The sequence below is a fragment of the Stenella coeruleoalba genome, assembly GCF_951394435.1.
Source record: "Stenella coeruleoalba genome assembly, chromosome: 15".
NCBI lineage: Eukaryota > Metazoa > Chordata > Mammalia > Artiodactyla > Delphinidae > Stenella > Stenella coeruleoalba.
The window spans coordinates 1772094-1800072 of NC_137161.1; the positions used below are offsets into that span (position 1 = coordinate 1772094).

Here is a 27979-nt window from a genome sequence, read left to right on the forward strand (position 1 = left end):
TCCTTTGGACAAGTGTCTATTCATATCTTTTGCCCATTTTTAAATTGGGTTATTTGTCTTTTTTTTTTTTTTGCGGTACGCAGGCCTCTCACTGTTGTGGCCTCTCCTATTGCGGAACACAGGCTCCGGACGCGCAGGCTCAGTGGCCACGGCTCACGGGCCCAGCCGCTCTGCGGCATGTGGGATCTTCCCGGACCAGGGCACGAACCTGTGTCCCCTGCATCGGCAGGCGGACTCTCAACCACTGCGCCACCAGGGAAGCCCTCATTTGTCTTTTTATTATTGAGTTGTGATAGTGCTTCATGTATTCTAGATACAAATCTCTTCTAAGTGTGATTTGAACTTTTTCTTCCTCTCTCTCAGTTTTTTTCATTTTCTCGATGTCTTCTGAGGCACAGAAGTTTTAAATTTTGAGGATGTCGAATCTATCTCTTTTGCTGTTGTTACTTATGCTTTTGGTGTCATATCAAAAGAGCAATCACCTAATCCAAGGTCTATATGTATATTTTCTTCTAAAAGTTTTACAGATTTTGTCCCCACGTTTAGGTCTTTGATCAATTTTGAGTTAATTTTTGTATCTAGTGTGAGAGAGGGATCTAGCTCCTTTCCTTTCCATGCGGGTATCCAGTTTTCCCAGCACGATTTGTTGAAAAAACTGTCCTTTCGTCATTGAATCATCACAGCACCCTTCTGAAAAATCATTAGACCATATATGTGAGGGTTTATTTCCGGGCTCTCTATTCTACTCCAGCTGGTCTATGTAACTCTCCATATGCCAGTACCGTTCTGTCTTGATTACTGTAGTTTTGTAGTAAGTTTGAAACTGGGAAGTGTGAGTGCTCCAACTTTGTCCTTCTTTTCCAAGATTGTTTTGGCTATTCTGAATCCCTTGAATTTCCATAGGAATTTAAGGATTCGTTTGTCAGTTACCGCAAAGAAGCCACCTGGGAGTTTGATAAGGATTGTATTGAGTCTGATATACAAGTGGTATCAGGGAGCGCAAATAAAAATCAATTTGGGGAGTACCACCATCTTAATGATATTCAGTCTTCCAATCCCTGAACGTGGGATATATTTCCATTTATTTAGGTCTTCTTTAATTTCTTTCAACAATGTATTGTAGTTTTCAGAATATATGTTTTGCACTTCTTTTGTTAATTTACTCATAAATATTCATGGGATTGCTTACTTAATTTCATTTTTGTCTTGTTCATTGCTTCTGAATGAACTACAATCGATATTTCGTATATTGATCTTGTCCTGCCACCTTGCTGAACTTGTTTACTAGTTCTAATAGTTTTCTAGTTGTGCCTTTAGAAGTTTCTGTATACAAGGTCACATCATCTGCAGATAGAGATAGTTTTCCTTCTTCCTTCCAATCTGGATGTCTGCAGTTTCATTTTCTCACCTAATTGCTAGCCCAGTCCACTGTTAGCTGTATTCCCAAAGAAATGTCTGTGTCACCAAAAGTCAAGTAGGGAACGTTCAGAGCAGCACTCTTCATAACAGCTGCAAACTGGAGCCCCCAGTGCCCACCATCTGAAGAGTGGATACGTAGCTGGGTGTGTTCAACCACGGATCCTGCAGCAGTGAGCGTGGGCCCTCTGCAGGGTGGCAACAACACAGATGAGCCTCACCTACCGCTGAGGGAGAGAATGCCCGTGCACAAGAGAACCCAGTTCCTCCGTAAGTTCAACGTAGACTCACCACGTGACCCAGCAATTCTGCTCCAAGGAATATACCCAAGAGAAATGTAAACATATGTCCACACAAAACCTTGTGTGCGAATCTTCACGGAAGCACTACTCCAAAAATGGAAACAACCCAACTGTCCATCAATGGATGGATGGATAAACAAAGGTGATCCATCCACGTAATGGAATATTATTCAGTCACAAAAGGGGATGAAGCACTGACACAGGCTACCATGTGGGTGAACCTCAAAAACGAGATGCTGAGTAGGGACTTCCCTGGTGGTCCAGTGGTTAAGACTCCCTGCTGCCACTGCAGGGGGCATTGGTTAGATCCCTGGTTGGGGAACTAGGAGCCTGCCTGCTGCATGGCACAGCCTAAAAATTAAGAAAACATTTTTTTAAAAAAACGATGCTGAGTGAAGGAAGACAGACACAAAGGGAAGACACATATTGCATGGTCCTATTTACGTGAAATGTCCAGAACAGGTAAATCCATGGGGACAGATGTGGATTAGTGGTTGCCAGGGGCTGAGGAAATAGGAGGGTGGGGACGGGCTGCTTACAGTCTTCCTTTCAGGTGAGGAAAACGTTCTGGAACTAGGTAAGGCTGATAGTTGCACAACATCGTGGATGCCACGAAGCTGTACACTGTAACAAGGTTGAACCCCCCGCCCCCCCAATACACACACACACACAAAATAAAACACTGGGGAAACAAAAGACAGAAGTCCGTATAACTCCATTTACCTCCAGTCACCAACCTGGCTACAGGAATGCATGATATTAGGAGTCAGGCGGTGGTCACTCTGGGGAGGGGTGGCTGGGCGGGGGTGGTCTCTGGGGTGCTGGGCACATTCTGCTCCTTGATCTGGTGCTGGTGACGTGGGTGTGTTTAGTTTGCGAGAATTCACTGAGTTGTGCACTTTCTAGTGTGTGTATTTTCCCTCAAGAACAAGTTGAGAGATGAAAAATCAAGCAGTGCTTCTCTTTTTTTAATGATAAAAGAACAACACATGCATTTAAGAAAATAAATGCAGAAAAAGCACAGAGGAGAAGGAAACTCCAAGGTCCCCATCACCTTTCCAGTCTTTTCCTGGAGAGCCTTGGGCCCCAGGGCAGCGGCCAGCACTGAAGCCTGAAGCTGGTGAAAACCAACACTCTGGTTTTGGCAGATGGTTTCTGGCAGATGGATCAAGTCGACTTAGTGCTGGTGAGCTGTGAGTCCACAGCCTGGGGCACGCCTTCCCTCCTGGTCTCTGGGTCATGTCTTTAATGTTTCAAGTTCATGCTTTGGTTTTTCTCATGCCACTCAGGTTTATCACAGAGGGCCAGCAGGGCGTCAGGCTCCTAATGAGAAGATTCAACCTTTTCCACTCTAGAGCTGGGCTATCCTTCTGCTCTATAAGCTTTAAAAAAAATAGCATGTGGGTTCTTAGGGCAGGATGTTCATTTTGCAAACAGTTGCTGAATGACACAACCCATTTTGATAAAATATGACTGTCAAAATGCATATTGGCATGAATTTGGGAAAGGTTTTTTTTTTAAATTTATTTGGCTTATTTATTTATTTTTGGCTGCGTTGGGTCTTCATTGCTGCGTGTGGACTTTCTCTAGTTGCGGCGAGCGGGAGCTACTCTTCGTTGCGGTGCGTGGGCTTCTCATTGCGGTGGCTTCTCTTGTGGAGCACGGGCTCTAGGCGCGCAGGCTCAGTAGTTGTGGCGCACGGGTCTAGTTGCTCCGCGGCATGTGGGATCTTCCCAGACCAGGGCTCGAATCCGTGTACCCTGCATGGCAGGTGGATTCTTAACCACTGCGCCACCAGGGAAGCCCTGGGAAGCGTTTTAACGTGTGAGCCTCCCCCAGATGTGAAATTTACCGGCTTGTTCATGACTGCTAAGCTCATTCTGCACATGCTACTCCCTTTGCTTCCCGAGAAAAGAGCAAATGACTCATTTCGATTATTCCCCCATTTTAGGGAATCTCAGGGAAAAGTCTGGCAGCACAGACATCTTTTGTATGAGAGACAATCTTTTTTTTTTTTTTTGCGGTACGCGGGCCTCTCACTGTTGTGGCCTCTCCCGTTGCGGAGCACAGGCTCCGGACGCGCAGGCTCAGCGGCCATGGCTCACGGGCCCAGCCGCTCCGCAGCACGTGGGATCTTCCCGGACCGGGGCACGAACCCGCGTCCCCTGCATCGGCAGGCGGACTCTCAACCACTGCGCCGCCAGGGAAGCCCTGAGAGACAACCTTTTGATTGTGTCAGTGGGCGAGACAATCATTTAAATGATCTTTTCAGAGTGCAGGTGCCTGGGTCCCACCCAAACCTGAGGCTGGGTGCACCTGAATGCACACCTGTGCAGGTGCACGCACCATGTGAATCTGTGTGGGTGTTTGTGTTTTACCTTTTAAATGCTAAATGTCGGGCTTCCCTGGTGTCACAGTGGTTAAGAATCTACCTGCTAATGCAGGGGACATGGGTTTGAGCCCTGGTCTGGGAAGATCCTACATGCCGCGGAGCAACTAAGCCCGTGCACCACAGCTACTGAGCCCACACACCACAACTACTGAAGCCCACATGCCTACAGCCTGTGCTCTGCAACAAGAGAAGCCACCACAATGAGAAGCCCGTGCACCACGACCAAGAAGAGCCCCCGCTCGCCGCAACTAGAGAAGGCCCGTGCACAGCAGCGAAGCCCCAGCACAGCCAAAAATAAAAAAATAAATTAAATAAATAAAATAAAAATAAAAAATAAATGCTAAATGTCTCATGCATATAAAAGGGTGTATATATCACACTGCATCTTTTAACTAACAAGAAGAAAGTGAGCACCCATGTCCCCACCATCCAACCTAAGAATTCTTCAGTGGAGAGTTTCACCCAGTCCACACCCCCCCACCGCCACCTTGCTGGGCTCCTGACCCTGAGTCTGGGGTGTCTTTGGCTTCAGTTCTTAAGGGGTGGGGGTAGTGTTGCCTGGCCATGCGGGTCAGGGGTGGCCACCCAGGGTCCCACTGCTTGGACACTTCCAAGCAGGGCCCGGTTTCCAGCACCAGGCATCTCCCCGGGCTGCACAGCAAGGGTGTTGGCAGTTGGCACAAAGCAGGTGTTCCCCCCGCTCAGGAAGACGGTTGTTAAACGCTCACCAGCACCTGAGTGGACGATTGATCCCTGACTTCTAGGACCTCCTGTGTAGTTGAGGGGGTAAAGCCTACGAGTATAAGTAACTCGAGAATGTTGGTGAGGCCACCTCTGGGTATTTATCCAGAAGAACTGAAGGCAGGGCTTGACGAGATGTTTGTACAACCAGACTGTAGCAGCGTCATTCACAGTAGCCAAGAGGTGGAGACAACCCAAGTGTCCATCGATGGCTGAATGGAGAAGCAGAATGGGATCCACCCATACTCTGGAATATTGTTCAGCCTTAAGGTGGAAGGAAATCCTGCAATATGGTACAGCGTGGATGAACCCTGAGGACATTATGACCAACGACGTAAGCCAGACACAGAAGGACAAATACGGTGTGATTCCACTTATATGAAGTCTCTGAAGTCATCAAAATCATAGGAACAGAAAGTAGAATGGTGGTTCCCAGAAGCTGGGGGAGGGGGAGAGGGAGTTGTTTAATGGGACGGAGTTCAGTTTGAAAAGATGAAAACGTGCTGGAGATCTGTGACACAGTGCAAATACCTAACAGTATTGAACTGTACACTTAAAAGTGGTTAAGATGGTACATTTTATGTTATGTGTTCTTTACCACAACCAGAAAAAGAAAAGGATTTGATGACAGCAGATTGCTGTACTGGGGAGAGCCCTGGCCCAGAATTCAGGAAATGGGTTTTCGTCCACGTCTCCCGTTTCCTGGTGGCCTTAGGCAAGTCACTTGCCATTGCTGGGCTCTGGTTTCCTTCTCTCAGAGAATGAGGGGTGTGTTTAAGGCTTCCCAGCTCAGAAAGCTGAGTATGCACAGAGCCTGACACATTTCCTCATTGACTTTCACTCAAGTGTGACATTTACAAAAAAACTACACACATCAACACATTCTCTCAAACCAAACACACCACCTGATGCCATTGAACGAATGGACCGCCATTTGTTTATCCATTTCACTGGTGATGGAAATTGGGGTGGATTCCAGTTTGGGATGAGTCTGAACAGTGCTGCTCTGACCGTTCTGGCACTTCCACGGGGCACACAGGACTTGCATCTGTTGCGTGCCTGAGGAGCAGAATTGTTGGGCCCCAGGCTGAGTGGTTGCATGGCTTAAGCCATGCAATGCCAAACAGTTTCCAAGGTGGTTGAACCAATTCCTACTCCCACCAGCAGATACTCTCCTCCTCCTTGCCAGCTAGGTAGGGTTGGTCCTTTTCAGTTTGGTCTTTCTGGCGGGTCTGCAGTGGGTTTGGTTTGCATTTCCCTGGGGACCGATGAGGCTGGGCCCTTTTTATATTCCAATCATCCTCTCTATCCATCAGAAGTGACGGGCCCATTTTTTCTATACTGCACCTAGCTTCTCCCACTGCCTTTCCATTCTTTTAATGGTGTCTTTTGATGAGAAGCTCTTAATGTAGCCCAATTTATCAACTTTTTTCCTTTATAGTGTTTAGCACTTTTTGTGCTTATTTTAAAAGAAATCTTGAAAAAAAAAAAAAGGAATTCCCTCGCCATCCAGTGTCTAGGACTCGGTGCTTTCACTGGTGTGGCCTGGGTTCAATCCCTGGTCAGGGAACTAAGATCCCATGAGCTGCACAGCTCGGTGAAAAAACAAACAAACAAACAAAAATTTTACCTGCTCCAAGATTATAAACATATTTCCTTCTACAGTTTTATTATTTTACTTTTCACATTTAGCTCTTCAATTCAGCTGGAATTGTTTTTTCTGTATGGTGTGAGGTTTGGGTCAAGATTTATTTTTCACCCTTATGGGTAGCCATTGACCCAGAGCCAATGATTGAAAAGACCATCCTTCCACCACTGCAAGGCATTGTCCATTGTGTCATAAATAGATTGACTGTATATATGTGTCTTTTTCAGGACTCTATTCATTTGGCCTATTTATCTATTCTTGCACCAACACCTCACTGCCTCAATTACTGTCATGGTTATGATATCTGATAACGAAGGTCCTCCAGAGTTGTTGTTCTTCAAGACTGCCTTGGCTGTATTTGTCCATTTGCATTTCCATATGAATTCTGGAATTAGCATTTCTAAAATAAGCATTTATAAACTAAATCCCCTGCTTTACTTGTGGGCCACACATTTTGATATGTTGTATTTTCAGTAACATTCAGTTCAAAGTATTTTCAGATTTCCCTTGTGATTTTTTTGACCCATGGGTTACTTAGGTATTTCCAAATATCTGGGGTTTGCATTGTTTTGTTACTGATTTTATTCCAATATAAACAGAGAACATATTCTGCGTGATTTCAATCCTTTTAAATTTGTTGAGATTTGTTTCATGGCCCAGCATTTGGTTTATCTTTCTGAGTGTACTATGTGCAATAGAAAAGAATGTGTTGGGTGTGGTGTTTGATAAATATCAGATCAAGATAGCTCACATTGTCATTCAGATCACTTGTGTCCATCCCGAGAGTTTTGTCCATTTGTTCGATGGGTGTTAAAATCTCCAACGATGGCTGTTGGATTATCTATTTTTCTGTTTAATTCTGTCCGTTTTTGCTTCACATATTTTGAAGCTATGAGGCACATACCAAGTTATGGTTTTTGTCTTCTTGATGAGTTAACCAGTTTTCATTAGGCAGCGTCCCTTTCTGTCTCTGACAAGCACTGCGTGGAGGTCCATTTTATCTGATGTTAATACAACCTCTCCAGCCTTGTTAAGCGTAGTGTTTGCACGATATATTGTTTTGAAGTGTCTCTCGAAAACAGCATTGGCAGAGTCTCGCTTTTCTATCCTTTTAATTGAAGTGCTTAATGCTTAACATTTAATATTATGGTTAAGTTGGTGAGATTTAGGTCTATCATCTATTTGTTTTGTGTTTGTTCTTTCTAAAATGTCCTTTTTTTTTTTTTTTTTTAAAGGAAAGCCAACGTTGGGGGAAGATGCGGAATCTTTTATTTATTTATTTATTTATTTATTTATTTTTAGTTTTGGCTGTGTCGGGTCTTCGTTTCTGTGCGAGGGCTTTCTCTAGTTGCGGCAAGCGGGGGCCACTCTTCATCGCGGTGTGCGGGCCTCTCACTATCTATCGCAGCCTCTCTTGTTGCGGAGCACAGGCTCCAGACGTGCAGGCTCAGTAGTTGTGGCTCCCAGGTCTAGTTGCTCTGCGCCATGTGGAATCTTCCCAGACCAGGGCTCGAACCCGTGTCCCCTGCATTAGCAGGCAGATTCTCAACCACTGTGCCACCAGGGAAGCCCTAAAATGTCCTCTTTTGTTTTCTTTTGGATTATCTGAATATTTTTCAATTTTCTACTTTATTGATCGTATTTTTAGGTATGGCTCTTTGTGTTAATTTTTTTAGTGGTTGCTTTAGGGATTACAATACGTATCCTTAACTTTTCACAGTCTTCTTTGAGTTAACATTGTACCAAGTCACATAAAATGTAGAACACTTTTTTAAAATAAATAAATAAATAATTTATTTATTTATTTTTGATTGCTGGGTCTTTGTTGCTTCGTGCAGGCTTTCTATAGCTGTGGTGAGCAGGGGCTGCTCTTCATTGCAGTGTGCGGGCTTCTCACTGCGGTGGCTTCTCTTGTTGTGGAGCATGGGCTCTGGGCGCACAGGCTTCAGTAGCTGTGGCTCGCGGGTTCTAGAGCACAGGCTCAGTAGTTGTGGTGCATGGGCTTAGTTGCTCCACAGCATGTAGGATCTTCCTGGACCAGGGATCGAACCTGTGTCCCCTGCATTGGCAGGTGGATTCTTAACCACTGTGCCACCAGGGAAGTCCCAAAATGTAGAACATTTTCAATGTCATAGGTCCATAGTTTGCTATAGATTTGCTAGAGTATATTTAAATGCAGTAAAACCCCCCACCATTCACTGTTATAATTTTGCTTTAAATAGGCATGTATTTTAGAGAAATGAAGAGGAAAAATATTCTTTTATATTTGTTCAGGTATTTACCATTTCTGATGCTCTTCATTCTTTCCCGATGACCAGGTTTCTATCTGGTATCATTTTCCTTCACTCTGAAGAATTTCCTTTAGCATTTCTTGTAGTTTAGGTCTGCTGGTGATGAATTCTCTTAATTTTCTTGTATAGCAAAATATCTTTATTTACCCTCATTCTGGAAAGATAGTTTGAAAGTTTGGCATTCTGCAAAAGGGTTCACGGGCTTTCTTTCAATACTGAACGGTGTTGGTCCACTTTCTTTTGGCCTCCATAGCTTCCGATGAGAAGTTAGCAGTGTCACTTCATTGTTCCCTGCATGAGATGTGTTGTTCTCCTGCGGCTACTCATACGATTTTTCTCTTTACACCCAGCTTCCAACAGTTTGACTATGCTGTGCCCGTGCATAGTTTCCTTTGAGTTTATCTTAGTTGGGGATTGTGGAATTCTTCAAGCACGTAAATTTATGCCTTTAACCGAATACAGAAAATTCTGTAAATTTTGTCTTCAAATACTCTTTCCTGCCCTATTTTTTCCTCCCTTTTTGTGATTTTAATTGCACAGATGTCAACATTTTGATTCTATACCAGAGATCCCTTATGATCTTTTTATTTATTCCCCACTCTTTCCTTTTCAGACTGAATAAATTCTATTGATATACCTTTAAGTTCACTGATTTTTTTTCCCTCTGTCATTCCACTCTTCTGTTTGGCCCATTCAGTTAACTTTATGTTTAGGAAATTTTAACTTTCAGTTCTAGAATTTCCTTTTTAAGATATATTTTACAGTTCTCTGCTGTGATTTATTTATTTGTTGATTTATTTATTTTGGCCATGCCATATGGCATGCGGAATCCTAGTTCCCCAACCAGGGATCAAGTCTGTGCCCCCTGCAGTGGAAGCACGGAGTCTTAATCACTGGACCACTAGGGAAGTCCCAACTCTGCTGTGATTTAAAAAAAAATCTTTTCACTCGTTAAAAGCATATTTTTCTTTACATGAGTGATTACAATAGTTTAAAATTTTCTTTTGCTAATTCCATCACCTGTGTCGTATCAGGGATCAATTGCCCATACTTTTTTTTTTTTAAGAATGGCCAAGATTCTCCTTTTCTTTGTTTAGTAACTTTAGATTGTGTCCTGGATATTGTGTTATTTTGTGTTGACCTTGGATTCTCCTATATTAACTCAAAGAGCATTGATTTGATTATTTCTATGTTTGTGTTAGCAAATCAAAGATGACTTGGTGGGGCTCAGACAGCAAATACTGTCCCTTGGACAGCAGCTCAGATCTCATCTCAGTTCTTTTATTCTTAGCCAAGATGCTTGGAGTCTATCCTATGTTCCAATGTCACCTGGAGATTTAGGCCCAGGTTACAAACAGAATTTGGGTCTCCCCTTCTCTCACTCCTTCCTTTCTGGGATGCCCCCAAATACTTTCCAGAGGGTGTCATTGCCCAAACTCTATCTCCTGGCTCTCAGGCCAGCAGGACTGCAGGTGTTTTGTTGGTGTTTATCTGCCCTGCATGGCATGGCCTGCCCTTAGGCTAGAAGCTGTGAAAGCAGGCAGCTCACCCGGCCGTTCTCTTCTTCCAGGGCTTCTCCTCTCCAGCACCTGCCTGTGCTCACTCTGACTACTCCAGGTGAGCGTTATGTTGTCTAGAGTTCATAGTGCTGTCTGTGGCAGGTTAGTTCAGTAGGAGTTCACATACTGGCAATGGAAGCCTAGCTTGTCCATTTCTGTGCAGAGATCCTGCCTGGGATCTTAAAATCCATTTGCATCGATCTGTAGAGTATGTTGGGGGAGAAATGACATTTTTACAATACTTAGTCTTCCAATTCTTGAACTTGGTATATCCCTCCATGTAATTACTTTTTCTGTAACTTCTCTCAATTGTGTTTTACAATTTTTTGTCTATAGGTCTCGAGCTCTTTGATGTTAGTTTTATATTAAGGCATTTGGTGATGCTGCTGCAAGCCAAGAATGCCTGGGGCCACCAGGAGCTGAAAGAGGCAGGAACGACCCTCCCGGAACCTCCAGAGGGAGTGTGACCCTGTTGACACCTTGATTTTGGACTTCTGGTTTCTAGAACTATGAGAATAAATTTCTGTTGTTTTAAGCCCCCAAGTTTGTGATAATGTTACAACGGCCCTAAGAAACGAATGCGTGTTCATCCTGGGACATGGATCCCCTCTTGACTGTGGCAAGACTGAGTCTGCAGCGCTGAGGGCTGCCGGCTGCGGCAGGGAAGTCTGGTGAACCAAGACTCTGGGAACAGGGTCGGGTCACCAGCTGCCATCTAGCTGCCTGTCTTTTTTTAAGATTGTTATGTTGTATTTCAGGCAGATAACAAAAGCATAGGAAATATAACGAACACTGCATATCTTTCACACAGCCAGAGCAACACTGAAATTATTGACTCGTGGTTGTTTATTCTTTCTTTTTTACGTCTTTATTGGAGTATAATTGCTTTACAATGGTGTGTTAGTTTCTGCTGTATAACAGTGAATCAGTTATACATATACATATGTTCCCATATCTCTTCCCTCTTGTGTCTCCCTCCCTCCCACCCTCCCTATCCCACCCCTCCGGGCGGCCACAAAGCGCCGAGCTGATCTCCCTGTGCTATGTGGCTGCTTCCCACTAGCTATCTACCTTACGTTTGGTAGTGTATATATGTCCATGCCTCTCTCTCGCTTTTGTCACAGCTCACCCTTCCCCCTCCCCATATCCTCAAGTCCATTCTCTAGTAGGTCTGTGTCTTTATTCCTGTCTTACCCCTAGGTTCTTCATGACATTTTTTTTCCCTTAAATTCCATATATATGTGTTAGCATACGGAATTTGTCTTTCTCTTTCTGACTTACTTCACTCTGTATGACAGACTCTAGGTCTATCCACCTCATTACAAATAGCTCAATTTTGTTTCTTTTTATGGCTGAGTAATATTCCATTGTGTCTATGTGCCACATCATCTTTATCCATTCATCCGATGATGGGCACTTAGGTTGTTTCCATCTCCAGCCTATTGCATATAGAGCTGCAATGAACATTTTGGTACATGACTCCTTTTGAATTTTGGTTTTCTCAGGGTATATGCCCAGTAGTGGGATTGCTGGGTCATATGGTAATTCTATTTGTAGTTTTTTAAGGAACATCCATACTGTTCTCCATAGTGGCTGAACCAATTCACATTCCCACCAGCAGTGCAAGAGTGTTCCCTTTTCTCCACACCCTCTCCAGCATTTATTGTTTCTAGATTTTTTGATGATGGCCATTCTGACTGGTGTGAGATGATATCTCATAGTAGTTTTGATTTGCATTTCTCTAATGATTAATGATGTTGAGCATTCTTTCATGTGTTTGTTGGCAGTCTGTATATCTTCTTTGGAAAAATGTCTATTTAGGTCTTCTATGTTTATTCTTATATTTAAGAGAGCGTGTCTGATGCTGTCTCCATTTTATTGAAAAGATAATATACTGCTTAATAAACCTTAAAGTCCCACACAGCTGCCGGCCTGGGTGGCTGCCTTTTTGCCCATGGCCTTGCATGTTTGCACCGCTGTAGGTGGCAAGGATGTACTGTTTTTGGGTTCTGCCGTTCTCACTTAACAATAAACATTTTCCCCTGTTTAAACCTGGTGTTTATATTTACACTCGTTTTCAGGCCCTTTTTTCTCTTCACGCTAGTTGGGATTTTTGTTTCAAATTACAGAAGTCACAGGGAAGCTGCTTGTTGAAGCGAGTAAAACCACAGATTGATATTCAAAGAAAATGCCTCAAGTCCCCAGGGTGGCCAAGGTTAACAGTTTGGTAGCGTCTCCCCGCCCTCCTATCGGGAGGAGGGGAGGAGCCACGTGGCTTCCGCCCCCACCCCGCTCTCCAGGCGGGCCGTGCTCTGGAGGGCACCAGATGCGGGAGAGTGCCTAAGCAGTCGGTAACTCCCACCTTCTCTGCGGGCGACCCCTCTGGAAGAATTGGGTGGAGCGGGGTGGGGCGTGGTGGGGCATGGAAGGCGGCGCACGGACGCTTCACCTCCCACACTTCCTGCTGGACCGGAGGGCGCCCCGGAGGACTCTGGGGGTGATGTCAGCACCACTGCGGCGCGGAGGGTTGGAGGGGTCCTGGCGGGCCTTCAGAGGACGCAGGAAGTCCCTGCACTGTGGGGAAGCAGGAGGGGCCTCACATGGCACCACTTCCTCCCTTCACTGAAGATCTGAGTAACTACAGGGGCGGACGGGAGAGGGACCCCCTCCCCAGGGCCTCAGAACCCGGGGGTCACGGTCTCGCGGCAGCCAGTGATCTGGCCAGTAGCACGGCTGCTAACTCTTCTACCCTGACTCCGATGTGAGTGTTTTGAGTGTAGACTACGGTGTACACCTCCGTTTCCCACGACGGAGGTCGCACCCGGGGCTGAAGTCAGCTTGCTTTTGTTTGGCCCAGCTGAACATTTTCTAATGAGTTGTCAACATTAAAGACGATGAGATGTTACACGTAATGCCACATTTCTGCTCTGGCTCGAAAACCAGACTGTCCGCCCCCGCCGGGCTCAAAGAGCGGTGGGGATGGCGCGCAGGCACCCCGCGTGCAAGGTCCCCCACCCCAGGTTTGTTCCACCTTCTGGGTACTCAAGTTCGGGTGCAAAATTCCGGTTCTCTCTTCGCAGGGTTACCCCCTAACACTGGCCCATGGAGGCCCCTTTCCAGGCTCCAGCCGCCGCGCCCATTGTCTAAACCCGCCCCGTGAGTGGGGCTCGCGGGGGCCGGCGGGTTCTTTTGTTAGGCGGTTAGAAAAGATCATTTACGTGTCAACAGCTTCCCGCATTGTGCTGCGGTCCGTGTGACTGCGGCGCGGGCTCTTCAGCTGGAGCGAGGCTGGAGGCACCTCTCTGGGTCCCCCGCCCACCCACCCCCCAAAAAAGGGGAGAGAACAGAACCCCTAGGCATGTCCCGGAATACCATATTTCGGTGAAAAAACCCCGAAAACACGCAGGAGAGAACTTTACGTGAACTGTTTCTACAGAGAAGGTGCTCGTAAGGTTATTTTAGATAACTTACTTCGTCAAAAGGACAGAACGGGAAATAAGGACCCGAGGAAGACCTCCAGGATGGACGCTCCCTACGGGAGCTGCTGGTCCCGGCCGGCGCCGCCGTCTCACCCAGTAATTTACAGACATTCGTGTCCGGGGGCCGCGCCGCCGGAGAAGATGAGTCACCCTGGCGCGGCCCCGGGCGCCGACCCCCGCCCCGCCCCCGCCGCCCGAGCAGCGGCCCTCACGGCGCGAGACGCCGGATCTCGGGCGGACCAAGGCGCCCGGCCGAGGGGCAGGCCAGCGCTCGCCCCGCCCGGTGCGCCGAGCTCCGGGTCTCGCGCCCGCCGGGCAGCAATGGCGCCGACGCCCAGGCCGCCTCCCTGCCTCGGCCCCCGGCCCCAGGCCGCACCCTCCTGGGGCGCCAGGTCCCCGCGGGCGGCGGCGGCGGCGACTCCATGAGGGGCGTTGGGGTCCCGGGAGCACGGCGTCCCCGGCTCCCTCGCCCGCCCGCCCGGCTCTCCCCTCAGCTCCGGCCGCAGCCATTTTGGAGCGAGCGGAGACAAAGAGCCAGTCACTGCCGCCGCCCCCACCAGGTCCCGGCCACGGTCCCTGCCCGTCTCGTCCTCCTGCCCTCCGGCCTCTAGCCCGTCCGGCGGCCCGGACCCCCACGTCGACGACGGCCCCAGGGCGCCGAGCCCGCCGCCCGCTACCCACCCGCCCGCTGAGCCCCGGCCGCCCTCCTGCGCACCGGCCTCTGCCGCTCGCAGCCATTGGACGCGCCTTTTAGGCGAGCGCCGCGGCCAATCGTGGGGCGCCGGGCGGCCGGGCGGGGGGCACCGTGGCCAATGGCGAGGCGCCGGGCGGCGGGCGGGGGCGGGCGCGCCGCCGCGCCTGCGCAACGCGCCGCCGCCGCCCTCCCCCCCGCCCGGCCGCCCGCGCCCCCCGCCCGGCCGCCGCCCCCGCCCCGCCCGGCGCGCGCCGCCCCCCGCCCGCCCCCGCGGCCGCCCGCCCGCCCGCCCGCCCGCGCGGAGCCTCCTCCCCGCCCAGCGCCGGCCGAGCGGCGGCGGCGGCGGGCCGAGGAGGAAAGATGGCGGCGGGCTCGGATCTGCTGGACGAGGTCTTCTTCAACAGCGAGGTGGACGAGAAAGTGGTGAGCGACCTGGTGGGCTCGCTCGAGTCGCAGCTGGCGGCCAGCGCGGCCCACCACCACCACCTCGCGCCCCGCGCGCCCGAGGCGCGGGCCGCGGCCGCCGGCGCGCTCGGGAACCATGTCGGAGCCGGAGCCGTGCCGGCCGAGGGCGCGCCCGCAGCGGCGCCGGAGCCGCCCCCCGCAGGTAGAGCGCGGCGCGGCCTGAGCGCGGGCGGCCGCCGGCCGGGCCCGCGTCCTCACTGCGCTGCTTCGCTTGTCCCCGCAGGGCCCGCCGCGAAGCTGAGCGCGCTCGAGGCCGGCGCGAGCGCCGCGGCCGGCGCCGGGGCCGGGGCGGGCGCCGCGGCCGGGGCCTGTGCGCCGGGGGCAGCGGCCGCGCCCGAGCCCGCCGCCAAGCCCGCCGCCCGCAACGGCCCGCCCGGCGGCCCCGGCGCCGCGCAAACTTTGAATGGGAGCGCCGCGTTGGGGAACTCGCTCCGCGCCGCCGCCGCACCTGCTGTCAGCCTGCTCCACAACGGGCCCGCGCCCGCGCCGCCGCCGCCCAAGCCCGCCGCCGCCACTGTCATCCAGACGCCGCCCTTCCTCGGCGCCCCCCCCGCGCCCGCGCCCCGCGCCCCCTCGCCCCCCGCGCCCGCCGCGCCCGCCGCGCCCCCCGCGCCCGCCGCCGCTGCCCCGCCGCCGGCGCCGCCCGCCGCCGCCAGCCTGGCCCGGCCGCCCGGCCCCCCGGCCGGACCCCCGGTGGCCGCGCAGAACGGGGGCAGCGCCGCGCCCGCCCCCGCGCCCGCCCCCGCGCCCGCCCCGGCCCCAGCGCCCGTTTCTGCCCCGGCGCCCGCCGCCAACAGTCAGCCGGGGCCCGCCGCCGCGCCCGCGCAGGTGGCCAAGGCCGACTCGCCCAAGACTGCGCTGCAGCCGGCGCCCCCGCCGCCGCAGACCCTGGCGGCCAGCTGCCCGGCCGGCGCGGGGGCCGGTATGATCCTCGGGCCAACTATGCAAGGGGCTCTGCCCGCCGCCGCCGCCGCCGGCCTCCCACCGCCGGCCCCCGGTACCCCCACCGGGCTGCCCAAGGGCTCGACCAGCGCGGTGACCCAGAGCCTGCCCAGGACGCCCTCGGCCACCACCGGCGGGATCCGGGCCACGCTGACGCCCACGGTCCTCGCCCCACGCCTGCCGCAGCCGCCGCAGAACCCGACCAACATCCAGAACTTCCAGCTGCCCCCAGGTGAGTGGCCGCGCGGCCGGGCGAGTGCGTTCGTGCCCTGCAGCTGGGCGTCCAGGAAGTTGTCGGGCTGGCAGGACGCGGAGGTCATGGGCCCTGCGTGGGCCTGCTGCGAGCGGGGGTGCGCCTCTGCCCCGGCGCGGGACGGTCCTGGGCATGCGAGTGTGTGTGCGGGTGTGTGTGTGTGATGTGGCAGTGGGGGCCTCCTACCTGGTGCAGTGCTTGGCTCCAGCTTAGTTCTTTGCGTTGCAGAGCTTCTCTGCTAGGACTGCCAGTCCAGCGAGTGGGTCCTTTGCTCCCTTCCTGGCTCTGTGTGCCCCTGCCCAGTCCCCGCACGATGGAGAGCAGTAGCAGCTGGTGCTCCGGGGACAACTTACTGGGTTATTCAGCCTGGGCCCGTGGCTTTCCCATGCTTGGCACTTCCCTCTCTGATTTCTGGGATCAGGCATGTGGTCTGTGTCCTCATTGAACTCTCCTGTTCGTTTATTATGCTGGGCTGTGATTGGTGTCCCCTGCCGGTGGGCTAGGGACCCCCCCTTTCCTGGTGAGGGTAGCGGAGTGACGCCCCCTCCACGAGGCTGGGCAAGGCTGCACGGAAAGCTTTCGCTGCCCTGCTGACACCAGGATGGCAGAGTTCCCAGGTGAGCCTGGAGGAGTCGCGGGGCACACAGCCTTCCTGGTCGGAGCCCTTGCCTCACGCCTGCTCTGCAGCCTTGTTTCAGCACTCCTCGTAGGCACGGTGTTCTCACTTAGAGGATGCCGGTTACCTTAATTATTACCAGTGAAGTCAGCGGTGGGCACGTGCTCTCGCATCAGCGGGTCCCTCGGAGGTACAGACGGTGCAGGAGGACCGCGAGCCTCCTTGATCCCACGCTCCATCTCCCGTCATCTCGGCAGCTCTTTAGGTTCGCCAGCGAAAGGTCCCCCACGGCATTACGTGTCCCGCTGCTTTGTTTCGGTCTTCCTGGGCAGCGAGAAACTCCAGCACTGGAGGCTCCCTGTCTTCTCTTCCATGCCCTCCGCCTCGCCTGCGCGGACTCGGAGCGCTCCTCCCCTGCTGTGTAGTAACGTGTGCCGCCGCACAGGAGTAGTAGAAACAGCACGTCCTGTGCCTGTGTCCCCCATGCTTTCGGAAAAGAACGGTTGGTCACCTTGAGAGGATTTCAGCGTCTTGGAAGGAAGGATTTGCTGTCAAAGTGCTGTGAGGTTTGGAGCCGTGGTGAAGTTTGGCAAGGACCTGATGTCACACGGGTGGGAGGAGGGGAGGTTCCAGCCAAGAGCAGCGTTTTGGGGTGGTTGTGGGAGCCCCCCTGCTGTGAGGGGGGGTGTAAGTTACTTGAGATGTGCGGGCTGCCCCTTACAGCACAGTTTGTTTGTTTTTGAGTTTGTAGGAGGGTTTTATTAAAGGTTGTGTTTTGCTCATTATGTGTCTTTTGACCTTTTAGTGGAAGATATGTTTGATCTTCAGTAACGTTTAAAAAAGAGAATTCGGGGTTGTAGCACATTATGGAAAATGTCAAAATACTTTTTACCTACTTATTAAAATACCTCCTCATTGGTCCTCGGCACCTTCCTCGCTCCTAGCAAGGCCGGTTCCATGCGCTGCACTTTTGTTATTGAAAACTGGTGTGAGCTCGTCAGTAAATTTTGCGAGACTGGCGCGCTGTGCCTGGCTCCCAGGGCGGGGTGGAGGCCGTCGTCGTGTCCCCCATCCCCCCCCTCCGGCCTGCCCGGATGGTGCCTGTAGGTGTGGCTGTTTGGGGTTGACTGGATGCCCTTGGTCTGGGCCTCTGCGTAGGTGAAGCCTTCGCTACCTTATTTCTTCTGGGGGGAGGAAGCTGTGGTTTGGAAAGGGCACCTGTGTCATCTTCGTTGTGATTGACCCTGGACTCCCTCTCACCTCCTGTGCTAGCGGTGTGTTAGGGATGTCTGCATGTGACAAGTAGGCGACTCCTTGAAGAAAATCGTAGAAGCGCTGACTCTTTGCATGAGTTCTCACGAGTCTTTGCATTAGTCCCACGTGTGAGAGCAGAGAACAGCTCATGTTGACATTTGGGTGACAAATGCTGAGAGCTGTGCTTTAAAGGGGCCAAATGCTTTCTAGAAAATAAAAGATTCGCATTCATCTCTTCATGCTCCCCTCCCCCCACAGTTGATCTACTGATTTGGAGCGCTGATTAATTCCGCTCCTTCACCTTAATAACAGAAGAAGCACAAAAAGTATAGTTAAAATTACTACCAGTGCCCCACAGCAGAGTGCCTTCTTTTAAATAGCACAAATTAGTTCTTTAAATCAAAGTGACAGATTACGAATATTCTAGTTGCCTCGTATAATGGGTCAATCAGAAAATATTAAGTTCTGTTTGATGCTTCCTTTTCTCTGAAATTTTTCATCATAAAAATGTACAAAGTGGAGGTGGAACTAACTTGTAAAAATAACTGTTGCTTGGATGATAACTCATTCTTGTTAGTACTCAGGCATTAGGGGTGGGCAGGGTTTTCAAAGCTACACTTAGGTGTCAAGTGAAGTAACAGACTGTTGGCAGTTGGAGTGTGGGTGAGAGAGGCCTGCCCCTCCCGGTGCCTTCCCTCCCTGTAGGTCAGAGTCCGAGGGGGGAAACAGAGGGACAGAGGTTTCACCGAGTCCCTGAGGGCCAGTCAGGCCTTGCATGTTTCATCCTCACAGCCACCGTGAGCACGTGTTGAACTTGGTTTCAGTAAACTCAGTCTCGATATTCCTTGTCAGGACAGTTTTGTAAAGAGACGTTGATGTTATTGTAATTAATTTACTCACTTAAGGGTACCAGAGTTTCAATTTTATCTGCTGTGGGGAATATTAAGAACACATGAGCCTTCAGAGAGATTGTTGCAGCAAAGGCAGTGGACCCAAGAACAGTGAAAAGCACTAGTTAGTTCTGTACACCTTAGAATAGTCATAACATCGAAGTAACATTATTATTATAGTTGAAAGGAGAGAAAAGTGATACGACACCAAAATTGGCGTGTGCGCAGATGGTTTCAAGAGATCTTTTGAGATAGGTGTTACGCTAGAGATGCTTATTTCTAAAGCTTATCTTTTCTTGCCTTTTCAGCAGTGTATGTCTGCCTGTTCTGCTTTCACAGAGAATTTGTTCTCCTGTGGGTCTAAGGTTTGGCTGAAGTGTCGGTTCTCATTCGGGATAGAACACCTTTCCTCCATACCTGGGCTTCGGGAATGTTTGCATGGGGCTGGTGGCTTAAGATGAACACTCTTGAGGCTGCTGAGGTCTAGGGCAGGGGTTCCCGTCCTTGGTGAATAGAATTATTGGATGGTGGGGAAAGGGGAAAAAGAGTCCAGGGTAGCAGACTGTGCTGTGTGGGCCGGGTTGAGTTCTGGGAAGGCTGGTCCTGAGCCGGGTGGCAGCCCCAGAGTTTTGGGCTCTGGACGTCTGGTGGCCGACTTTGGCAGAAGTGCTTTGGCACGAGGGATGTTCTTAGAAGTTTAGATTTTGTTACTTGAGGGCACTCTTGACCTGGGACAGAATATGTGGTTCTTTGGAGTCTCAGTTTCCCCAGGTGGAAAGTGAGCTTGACCATTTTGTGAAGCACTGTGAAATTGCGTTGGGAGGAGCGGTACGCACCACTGTCAGGTAGCGTTTAGTCAGACGCTGTCTCAGCTCCATTATGTTTCTCACTGGTTTCCAAGCAGTATGTTGCTGTAGATGTAGCAAAGTCTAAAACACAGTTTTCTTCCCGTCAGCACCATGCCCAGATTGGACAGGTTCTCAGTGACCAGGGAGCCTGGTGTGGTGGCCAGCTCTGGTTCTGTGAGAAAGTTGCTGAGGTTGTCAGCACAGGTGGGCCATAGACCTGGGGCACATGTCCTGGAAGCCATGGGGGGACAAGGGGGTGCAGCTGTCTGCAGAGAGAGTGGACGTGGGCAGGGGGCTCACTTTAGGCCAAAGGCCTTCACTGAGTTTTTCTCTTGACATCCTTAGATAACAGTGACATTTGAAAAAAACAAAAACCAAAAAACTTTTGGGGAGCTGTACCCGGCCAGCACTGGGCATCTCTGCTTAGCGTAGCAGAGGTGGTGTCTCTGAGTTTGCTTCCACACCGCCAGCTTGGAGGCGAGGCCCGTGGCGGGCAAGCAGGCGGTCACTCCTCCTTTTTCTCTGTCCCACCTTGGAACCTGGCTGTCCCCATTGTCTTTAGGGTGGACGTAGCCGTCCTGGTGACGTGGATGGATCAGGATGATGTTGCACACGTAGGTGGGTGTCTTTCGGAGCTGGTGGTTCTCACGTTTTAGCAACAGCCAGGATAGGGGTTCCTCAGGCCCCTCCGGGGTGTCTCTTCTCACTGCGCTCCAGGGCAGTGGGTCCCGCCCTTGTGGCGGAATCACCAGAGTTAGAAGAGACAACTTTCTGAGTACCACTGCATGAGGGGTGCGTCCTTATTTGCGAGGGCTCTGGAAGGGCAGTTGGGAAAGTGGTCTCCTGGCTAGGGGGCGGCTGTCGCGCCCCCCCCCAGCCTGTGGGGTGGAGCCTGGGCTCTGGCCGCTGCCCCCCCCCTGCCCCCCGCAGTGGTGTTTGATCGGAACTGGAGCGGCTCGGTTCAGACCCCGCCCTGGGGGGAAGCGGCTCAGTGGAAAGAGCAGCGGCGCACCTGTCTGTTTCCTTGAAGTCGTAATGAGATGCCGGTGGTTCCTGACATGCTTCCCGAGCCCGTTTCAGTGTAAATGTAAGCTTTCCTCATCTTAAATGATACCTTTTAAGAAAGCTTTTTCATAAATCACTAGTCGTATGTGAGTTGATCAAAACATAATTAAAACCGTTTTTGAAAATCTTGAAGCAGAGATTTTGAAGGACTCTGGAGAAACTTGCCTGAGATTTGGGGTAATTTGCATAGGTCTCAGAAGCACTTTTCCTTGTCTTCGTGTTGATAGCAAGCAGGAGACTCAGATTTTCTTGATTGTCCTGATTGATTCAGTCACTGTTCAGAGCTCTCACCTCTGAAATTTGTCTCAGGCTGGAGGTCGGCAGCCTTTTATTTAATCAGGCCTTCGATAGTAAATAAAACAGTCGAACTAAGTAAGAAAACCAAAGGACAGGGGAGCTGTTTGCAGCAGGACCCTCTGCCCTGGGTGCTGTGCGCCTGGCGGGTGACTGAACTGTGTTGTTTCCTGCTGGGCCTGAGGGGACCCTGGCTCCTGGCCTGTAAGTTACAAACGCACGCACTTCAGAGCTTCTTTCTTGGAATAATTGCTCTTTAATAACGCTCTGTGAAGTAGAGCAAGTGCTGTAAAGTCATGACTGAAAATTGGAAACTTTATATTTCTAGGGTAGGGCTATGCACGCTTTGAATAAGAAATTTTGAAATTTAAAAAATAAACGTATTTATTTTTGGCTGCGTTGGGTCTTCGTTGCTTCGCGCGGGCTTTCTCTAGTTGCGGCGAGGGGGGGCTACTCTTTTGCGGTGCATGGGCTTCTCATTGTGGTGGCTTCTCGTTGCGGAGCATGGGCTCTAGGCACGCGGGCTTCAGTAGTTGCAGCACGTGGGCTCAGTTGTTGTGGCTCACGGGCTCTAGAGCGCAGGCTCAGTATTTGTGGCGCACAGCCTTAGTTGCTCCGCGGCATGTGGAATCTTCCCGGACCAGGGCTCGAACCCGTGTCCCCTGCACTGGCAGGTGGATTCTTAACCACTGCGCCACCAGGGAAGTCTTAAAAATTTTGAATTTTATATATCCTCGAATAGCTACACCAAGGAATTAAAACCTTTAGTAAACAAAGAGATACAAAATATGTCCACAATTTAGATTCCTCCCCCGCCCCCATTTGAGAAGTGCATAGACGTCGCCCCTGTTTGTCCGGCTTCCTTGTCCGGCTGCCTGCCTGTCCGTGCTGCTGCATGGGCGTGGATGGAGGCCGTGGATGGAGGCCGTGGATGGAGGCCGGGGGAGCTCCTCACCCTCCTGGCGTGGGCATCGTGAGCGGGGCTTGAAGCAGGGCCTGTGAGTGCAGAGCCCCTCTGCAGCCCTGTGAAGCTGAGTTGGACTTTTGTCCTTCCCTCCTGAAGTTAGAGCCTGGATGGGAACTTTCTGCCTCTTCCACATGGCCTGGGAGGAAGGGACATGCACGCTGATTTTGAGCCCAAACTCGGGAGACGTGTGACCAGGTGAAGGGGAGGATGCAGGAGATCTGCGCTGACACTGGGGAACTAGTATCTTCCAGGGCTTGTTTCCGAATGTTCTCTAGCTCCAGAGGTTGGGGAAATCCTAAAACGGTTCTTACGACCGTATCAAATTGGATGTCATATTTTAGAACTTAGGGGCAAGCGGTAAGAAGGTTCTAGCTCTCAAGTGACTTGTTTTGGGGGGGTGGTCAGTGGTCTGAGTAGACACCAAGTGGACAGGGCGGGACTCTAGTAGCCAGGAGATCTAAGCCCTCCTCCCCAGTGCTGGGCGCGGCCTGCCAGGTGTGTGTTCGCTGATCGGAGTGGCAGGTGTTGGCTGGACACTCCACAGAGGGCAGAGAGGCCTGTGGGGTCAGCGAGGAGCCTGTGAGCTTCGGGGAGGGAGAGGGCAGCGCACACCGCTCACACGGCCATGTCTCAGCAGCACGGGGAGAAGGCGAGAAGGCAGCTTCTCCACTCCGAGACTTTGTGCTGAAGTATGTGGACAGCTGCTCAGGAAAGCAGTTTAAAGGAGGTTTTTACACCTCTCACAGGGGAGCTCACCTTCATAAGGTTTATGCAGACGGACGCTGGGTGGTAGTGAGCCCAGCACATGAGAGACAGGCCTGATGCATGCCTGTTTGATCTGTAAAGATGCTGTGAAATAGTAGCATCTTAAGTATCACGACACTTATTTGAAGAATTAAAAAGGAAAGCATTCTTGATTGATTTTCAAAATGTAACTGTGTTATTAAAATCATTGGTCACTTGAAAATGACTCCTTTCCTCACCTGTTTTTTCTGATCATAAAATTAGATTTATTCCTTTAGGAAGTTTGGAAAGAGGGGCCCTGTGGCCCGCCTTCTGCGTGAGTTTGGAGTGCAGCTCCCACCCCTCGGTGATCTTTGAAGTTCCCTTTGTCCGCCTGGTCCCCCACTGCCTCGGGCCAACGCTTCGTCGCAGGCCCCTGTGACAGGCTGCTGTGCTGCTGTGCACTGGTCTGTCATGAATGACCCTTAGGTGGCTGTCCTGGTGTCCACTCTGTGTGCGTCTGCTGGGCTGAGCACTTCCAGGTCTTTGATAAAGACTGTCTTCTGAAGAGCTCGACCATTTACGCTTTTGAAACCATGGTTTTTAGAAACGTGGCCAAAATACGACTCTTTAGAAATCGATAGCGTTCTAAAGACTTCTTTAGACAGTTGTATCTAGTTTTACGTCACTTTTTTTTAACCAAGTGAGGTTAATTAAACCACCTTGATTGGTGGAGGTGTTGACGGAGAGGGCGGCCCGATCCCACTCATGCTTTCCAGGTGTGGACTGAGCCAGTGAGCCAGGCTGCTGTGGTGCCGGGGTCCAAGCTGGGGGCCCCCAGTTCCACAGAGCCCCTGCTGTCAGGGTGCTTCGTCGTGCTGGGCAGCAGGCAGCGAACAAACAAGCGGAGCCTCGGAAGGGTTTCTCACCCTAAGTGGATGGAGGAGTGGACGAGGGACCAGCAGGCGCCGCTGGCCGGGAAGGCCTTCCGAGCAGGCAAATGAGACCCGGGTGATGAGAAAGGAGCCACATGCCGCCCGGGACCTGGGTTCAGGCAGAGGAGGGAGCCAGTGCAGGAGCCTGAGGGCAGGTCAGGGAGAGGCTCCTGGGCCGGAGTGGGCTAGCGGGGGTGGGGGGAGCCCCGGGGGATGGGTGGGGGCCGGCTGGCTGAAGAGCCGTGTAGCCAGGTGTGCTGGGGTTTGAGTTTATTCCAGGTGCGCTGGGAAGGCTTTGGAGGGTTTTCGGCAGCGCAGCAGTAGAATCTGAACTGCGTTGTGAGAGCACTTTGTGTCTGTGGCCTGTGGAATGCAGGGGTGAGGTGGCCGGGGCAGGACGGGCAGCGTCCAGGCGGGGGCAGAGAGCCGGGCCTGGGGTGCCGGCGTAGGGTGGAGCGCTGTGGACTTGCTGATAGGCTCAAGGCCAGGGAGTCCCAGAGGGACTGAGATTCGGGACCACAATGACACGGGAGAAGGTGGAACGTTCCCTGGGTGGGCAGTGAGGGTGGGGACAGATGTGTGTGTTTGGACACGTTAAGTTTGAGATGCGTATTCCCAGAGGAAACATCAGAGGTGGGTAGTTAAATATAAGGCAGGAGCTTGCGAGAGAGGTTGGAAGAGGTCAGAATGTGGGAGTCGTGGCATTCGATGGGGTGTTTGGTTGTGGACGGTCACCCCCAAGGGAGCCTCAGCGTAGACCCAGCGAGTGAGGGCTGCCTCCTGGGAGAAGGTGGGGAGTGGGCAGCCCCCTGCTGGGGCGGAGTTGGGGCGGGCAGAGGGTCAGCAGGAAAGGGTGGCCCTGAATGCTGCCAGCTCTTTGGGGAAGAAAGACATGGGGCACTTGTTTTAAGAGTGTTTTGTGATGTCGGACGTTTGTCATTGAGGGAGCGCCATCCCCTGGCCTCTTTGCCGTTTTATTTATGAAAATGGCTTAGAATGAACATCATTACTTTCGACACGGTGCGTGAGTTGATGAACTCAGGTGATTTGCAGTCCTCGACTTCCTGCCATGTGCAGATGGAGGGATGCAGGGGTCTGTAGGTTTCTGGAGCCGGTCGGTCCTGTGAAGATGACCTCCCCTGATGAAGATGCTGAGACTGGAGGTGAGTGGCTTTTCAGGGACCCGGCGGCCAGTTACCGAGGGGCTGGGCCCAGAGAGAGGCCGGCCGGCTGGGCCTCCAGGGCGCCTGCTCCTTCCTGTGCACCCCTCATGGCTGTGCCGACTTGAAACAGCTGATGCACAGGGACCAGGCTTTTCACGGGGAAAATCCATATGGCGAGAGGCTGTTCCCAGGGTGAGTGTGCCCGCCACCCGTTCTGGAGACGCAGGTGCGGGAGGGCGTGGAGTGCCCGGGCCGCGGGCTTCTCGGGGTGGCAGCAACTGTGCTCTGCGGTCCCGGCTTGGAAAGGCCCCTCGCTGCGCCCGCGGGCTCTTCTCTGCACGGGCCGCAGGTGCTCCGGTCGAGGCCACCTTGCCGGCTGGAAAGGGTGAGCGGTCACGAGGCACCCTGGCCTTGAGGCCCGGGACCTTTCTCCTGATGGCAGAGGCCGTGGGCTCCTTCAGCCTGTGTCCGGGGGCTGTCTTGGTGGGCAGTCAGCAGCCCTGCTCGTGGCCCCGCAGGCCAGGGCAGTGGTTTGAGAGCTGGGCACTCGTCGGTCAGCAAGCACTAACTGAGCACCAGGTTCAGGTCCGACCTTGTGCTGAAGCAGTGTGGTCCTGTCCTCAGGGAGTGCCTTTCTGATGGGGTCGTGTTGCTGAACCACTGTAGGTCAGTGCGTGAGGGCAGGAGTGGGCCGAGTGTTGTGTCATTTCTGAGATGCAGTGTCATTAGTCAGTCCCTCCCCTGGTGTAATTTCTCAAAATAGAGGTTCTGTCTGTTATATTCAGTTCTGGAGACGCCAGAGTTTTCTCTGCTGCTTTGGACTGATTAGATAACAAGTCAGGGCTGGTGCCACTTAGTTATGTGTTTGGCAGTTTAAGAAACTCAGTTCAGAATGCTCACTTTGGAAGTCCTCGGGTGATGTAGTAAAGATAGCCTACAGCTGGGCCACAGGGAGGCAGGCAGAGAGCCCTGAGCCAGAGCTTGTCAGTGATCGTGCGGGTCCAGGCAAGGCTCCTGGCCGCTCTGGGCCTCGGTGCCTGGCCTGGGCCCTCGTGGACTGACCCCTGCTTCCCTTGCACGCTGAGCAGTTGGGAAACCGCTGCCTGGTGCTGCCTAGCGTCCTGGTCCTGGAGCTGTGGGGGCTTTGCAAACATGCCTCCGCGGGGGGCTCTGAGGCTGCGCTTGGGGGTGCTGTTGGCTTGGCGACCTCGGGGCCGCCAGCAGGGTCTCCTGGTGTGGGTGTGGGTTGCCGACCCGCTGGGGACCTGCTTCCCTAGAGACGAGTGTTGTGTCTCCGGTCTAGCCTTAGCAGGGTGGGACAGGTGAGTGCAGGGATGCGTGGGCACGGGCAGAGCAGGCGGAGAGTATCTGGGCTCCATTCTCCGGGTCAGCACGGCCGGATGGCAGGAGTACATCGTGTGCAGGAAGCAGGTGGGGTGGGGCCCGGTGTGAGCCCACTTTCGAGGCCGTGCAGGGACACCACTCGGATCTGTGTTCCTACCTGTGTTGTGCCGTGTGTTCCTTCACGCGCGGGCTTTCTCTAGTGCGCTGAGCAGGGGCTACTCTTCATTGTGGTGCGCGGGCTTCTCATTGCGGTGGCTCCTCTTGTTGCGGAGCACGGGTTCTAGCTGTGTGGGCTTCAGTAGTTGTGGCATGTGGACTCAGTAGTTGTGGCTCGTGGGCTCTAGAGCACGGGCTCAGTAGTTGTGGCGCCCGGGCTTAGTTGCTCCGTGGCATGTGGGATCTTCCCGGACCAGGACTCGAACCCGTGTCCCCTGCATTGGCAGGCGGGTTCTTAGCCACTGCGCCACGAGGGAAGTCCATGCCTGCCTTCTTCCTCATCAGTCAGCACCCGGGTCACAGCCGTACGTCACGGCTGCTCTTCGTTTTGCCGAGAACATCGCTCTCTGGACGCTTCTGCCCGTCATCAGGCGCCAGCCCCTGCGCTGCTCCTGGACCCTGGCATCTGTGGCCCCCAAGGCAGAGCAGGCCCTTCCTCAGGACTGCATGTCTCGCGTGTCTCTCACTGAGGCCTGTCTCCGTGGGTCCCAGCAGCGGGGCAGGTGGCTCTGAGCCCGTACAAGTGGGGCTTCCTGTGGGTTACCAGTTGGTTTTGACTGTGGTCTCGTCAGCAAAGCAGGGGACACCTGAGGGCAGGGAGCGTGGCTTGTGTGTCGCTCCTCTTTGACCTCAGCATCAGCGTGGCGCTTGCGTGGCGTACGTGCTCGCCGCTGAGTCAAGGAGGCCTGGGGGTGTTTGTGGTCTGTCTGCTCAGTAGACAGGCCGAGACTTCAGGAAGCCGTTGGTGGAGACCAGTGGAGGACAGGATAAGTGTGTTTGGATCTGAGATGTGTAGACGTGAATTAGTCGTGGTCTCTGGTCATGTAACAGTTTAATAAGCACCTGTGACACCCCTGGCAGCAGAGCTGGGTCCCTGCACACCTCCCACGTGACTGTCTGGCCCCCACCTCTCCGGCCGCGGCAGCCATTGTCCCCCCTCGTGGCCACCACACCCTCGTTTCCCCTTCCTACCTGCTCGTGGCGTCTTCCTGAAGGTTGCTGAACTGTGTGTCTGGTTTTGCCATAACTTTGTAGAGAGAGCCGTGCTGTGGGCCGTCTTCTGCGACCTCGGCTCCTCAGGCGTCGCGGTGCAGGAGTCGTCCTCCTGTAGGGCGGGCGGTCCTTTGTCACCTGGGGACCCCACAGCTTCTTCAGCCCCGCTCACCTTGCTGGGGTGTCCAGTGGGGGAGCAGGGGGCACAGTCCTGTCGTGGGAGGAGTCGCCAGCCCAGGAAGTGCTGCCGCTTCCCAGCGATGTGTGGGGTATGCTGAGCACAGGCCGGCTCTTTGCTTACGGAAACGTACTTGCTTCTAGACGCTTGAGTTTGGGTTGTCCACTAGATGCCCAAGTGAGTGTCGGTGGTACTTGAGATGTGCGTCAAATTCAGAAGTGGGTTCAGGGCTGGGGACCTGGAAGGGAGGGTCCCTGAAAGAGGGATGGTACTTTAAACCAGGGGGTCGGTGTGCTCGCCTGGTTTGGGGG

At 52.7% G+C, this 27979-nt stretch overlaps 1 protein-coding gene across 1 annotated transcript in view; it reads left to right on the forward strand.

Moving 5' to 3' along the window:
* The first annotated feature begins 14781 nt into the window (after nucleotides 1-14781).
* Nucleotides 14782-27979, forward strand: part of TAF4 (TATA-box binding protein associated factor 4) — a 71516-nt gene continuing 58318 nt past the window's right edge. The window contains exon 1 of the mRNA XM_079943630.1: nucleotides 14782-16161. Within this exon, the coding sequence (XP_079799756.1) occupies nucleotides 14883-16161 (1279 nt within the window). The 5' untranslated portion in view covers nucleotides 14782-14882. The remainder of the gene's footprint in view (nucleotides 16162-27979) is intronic.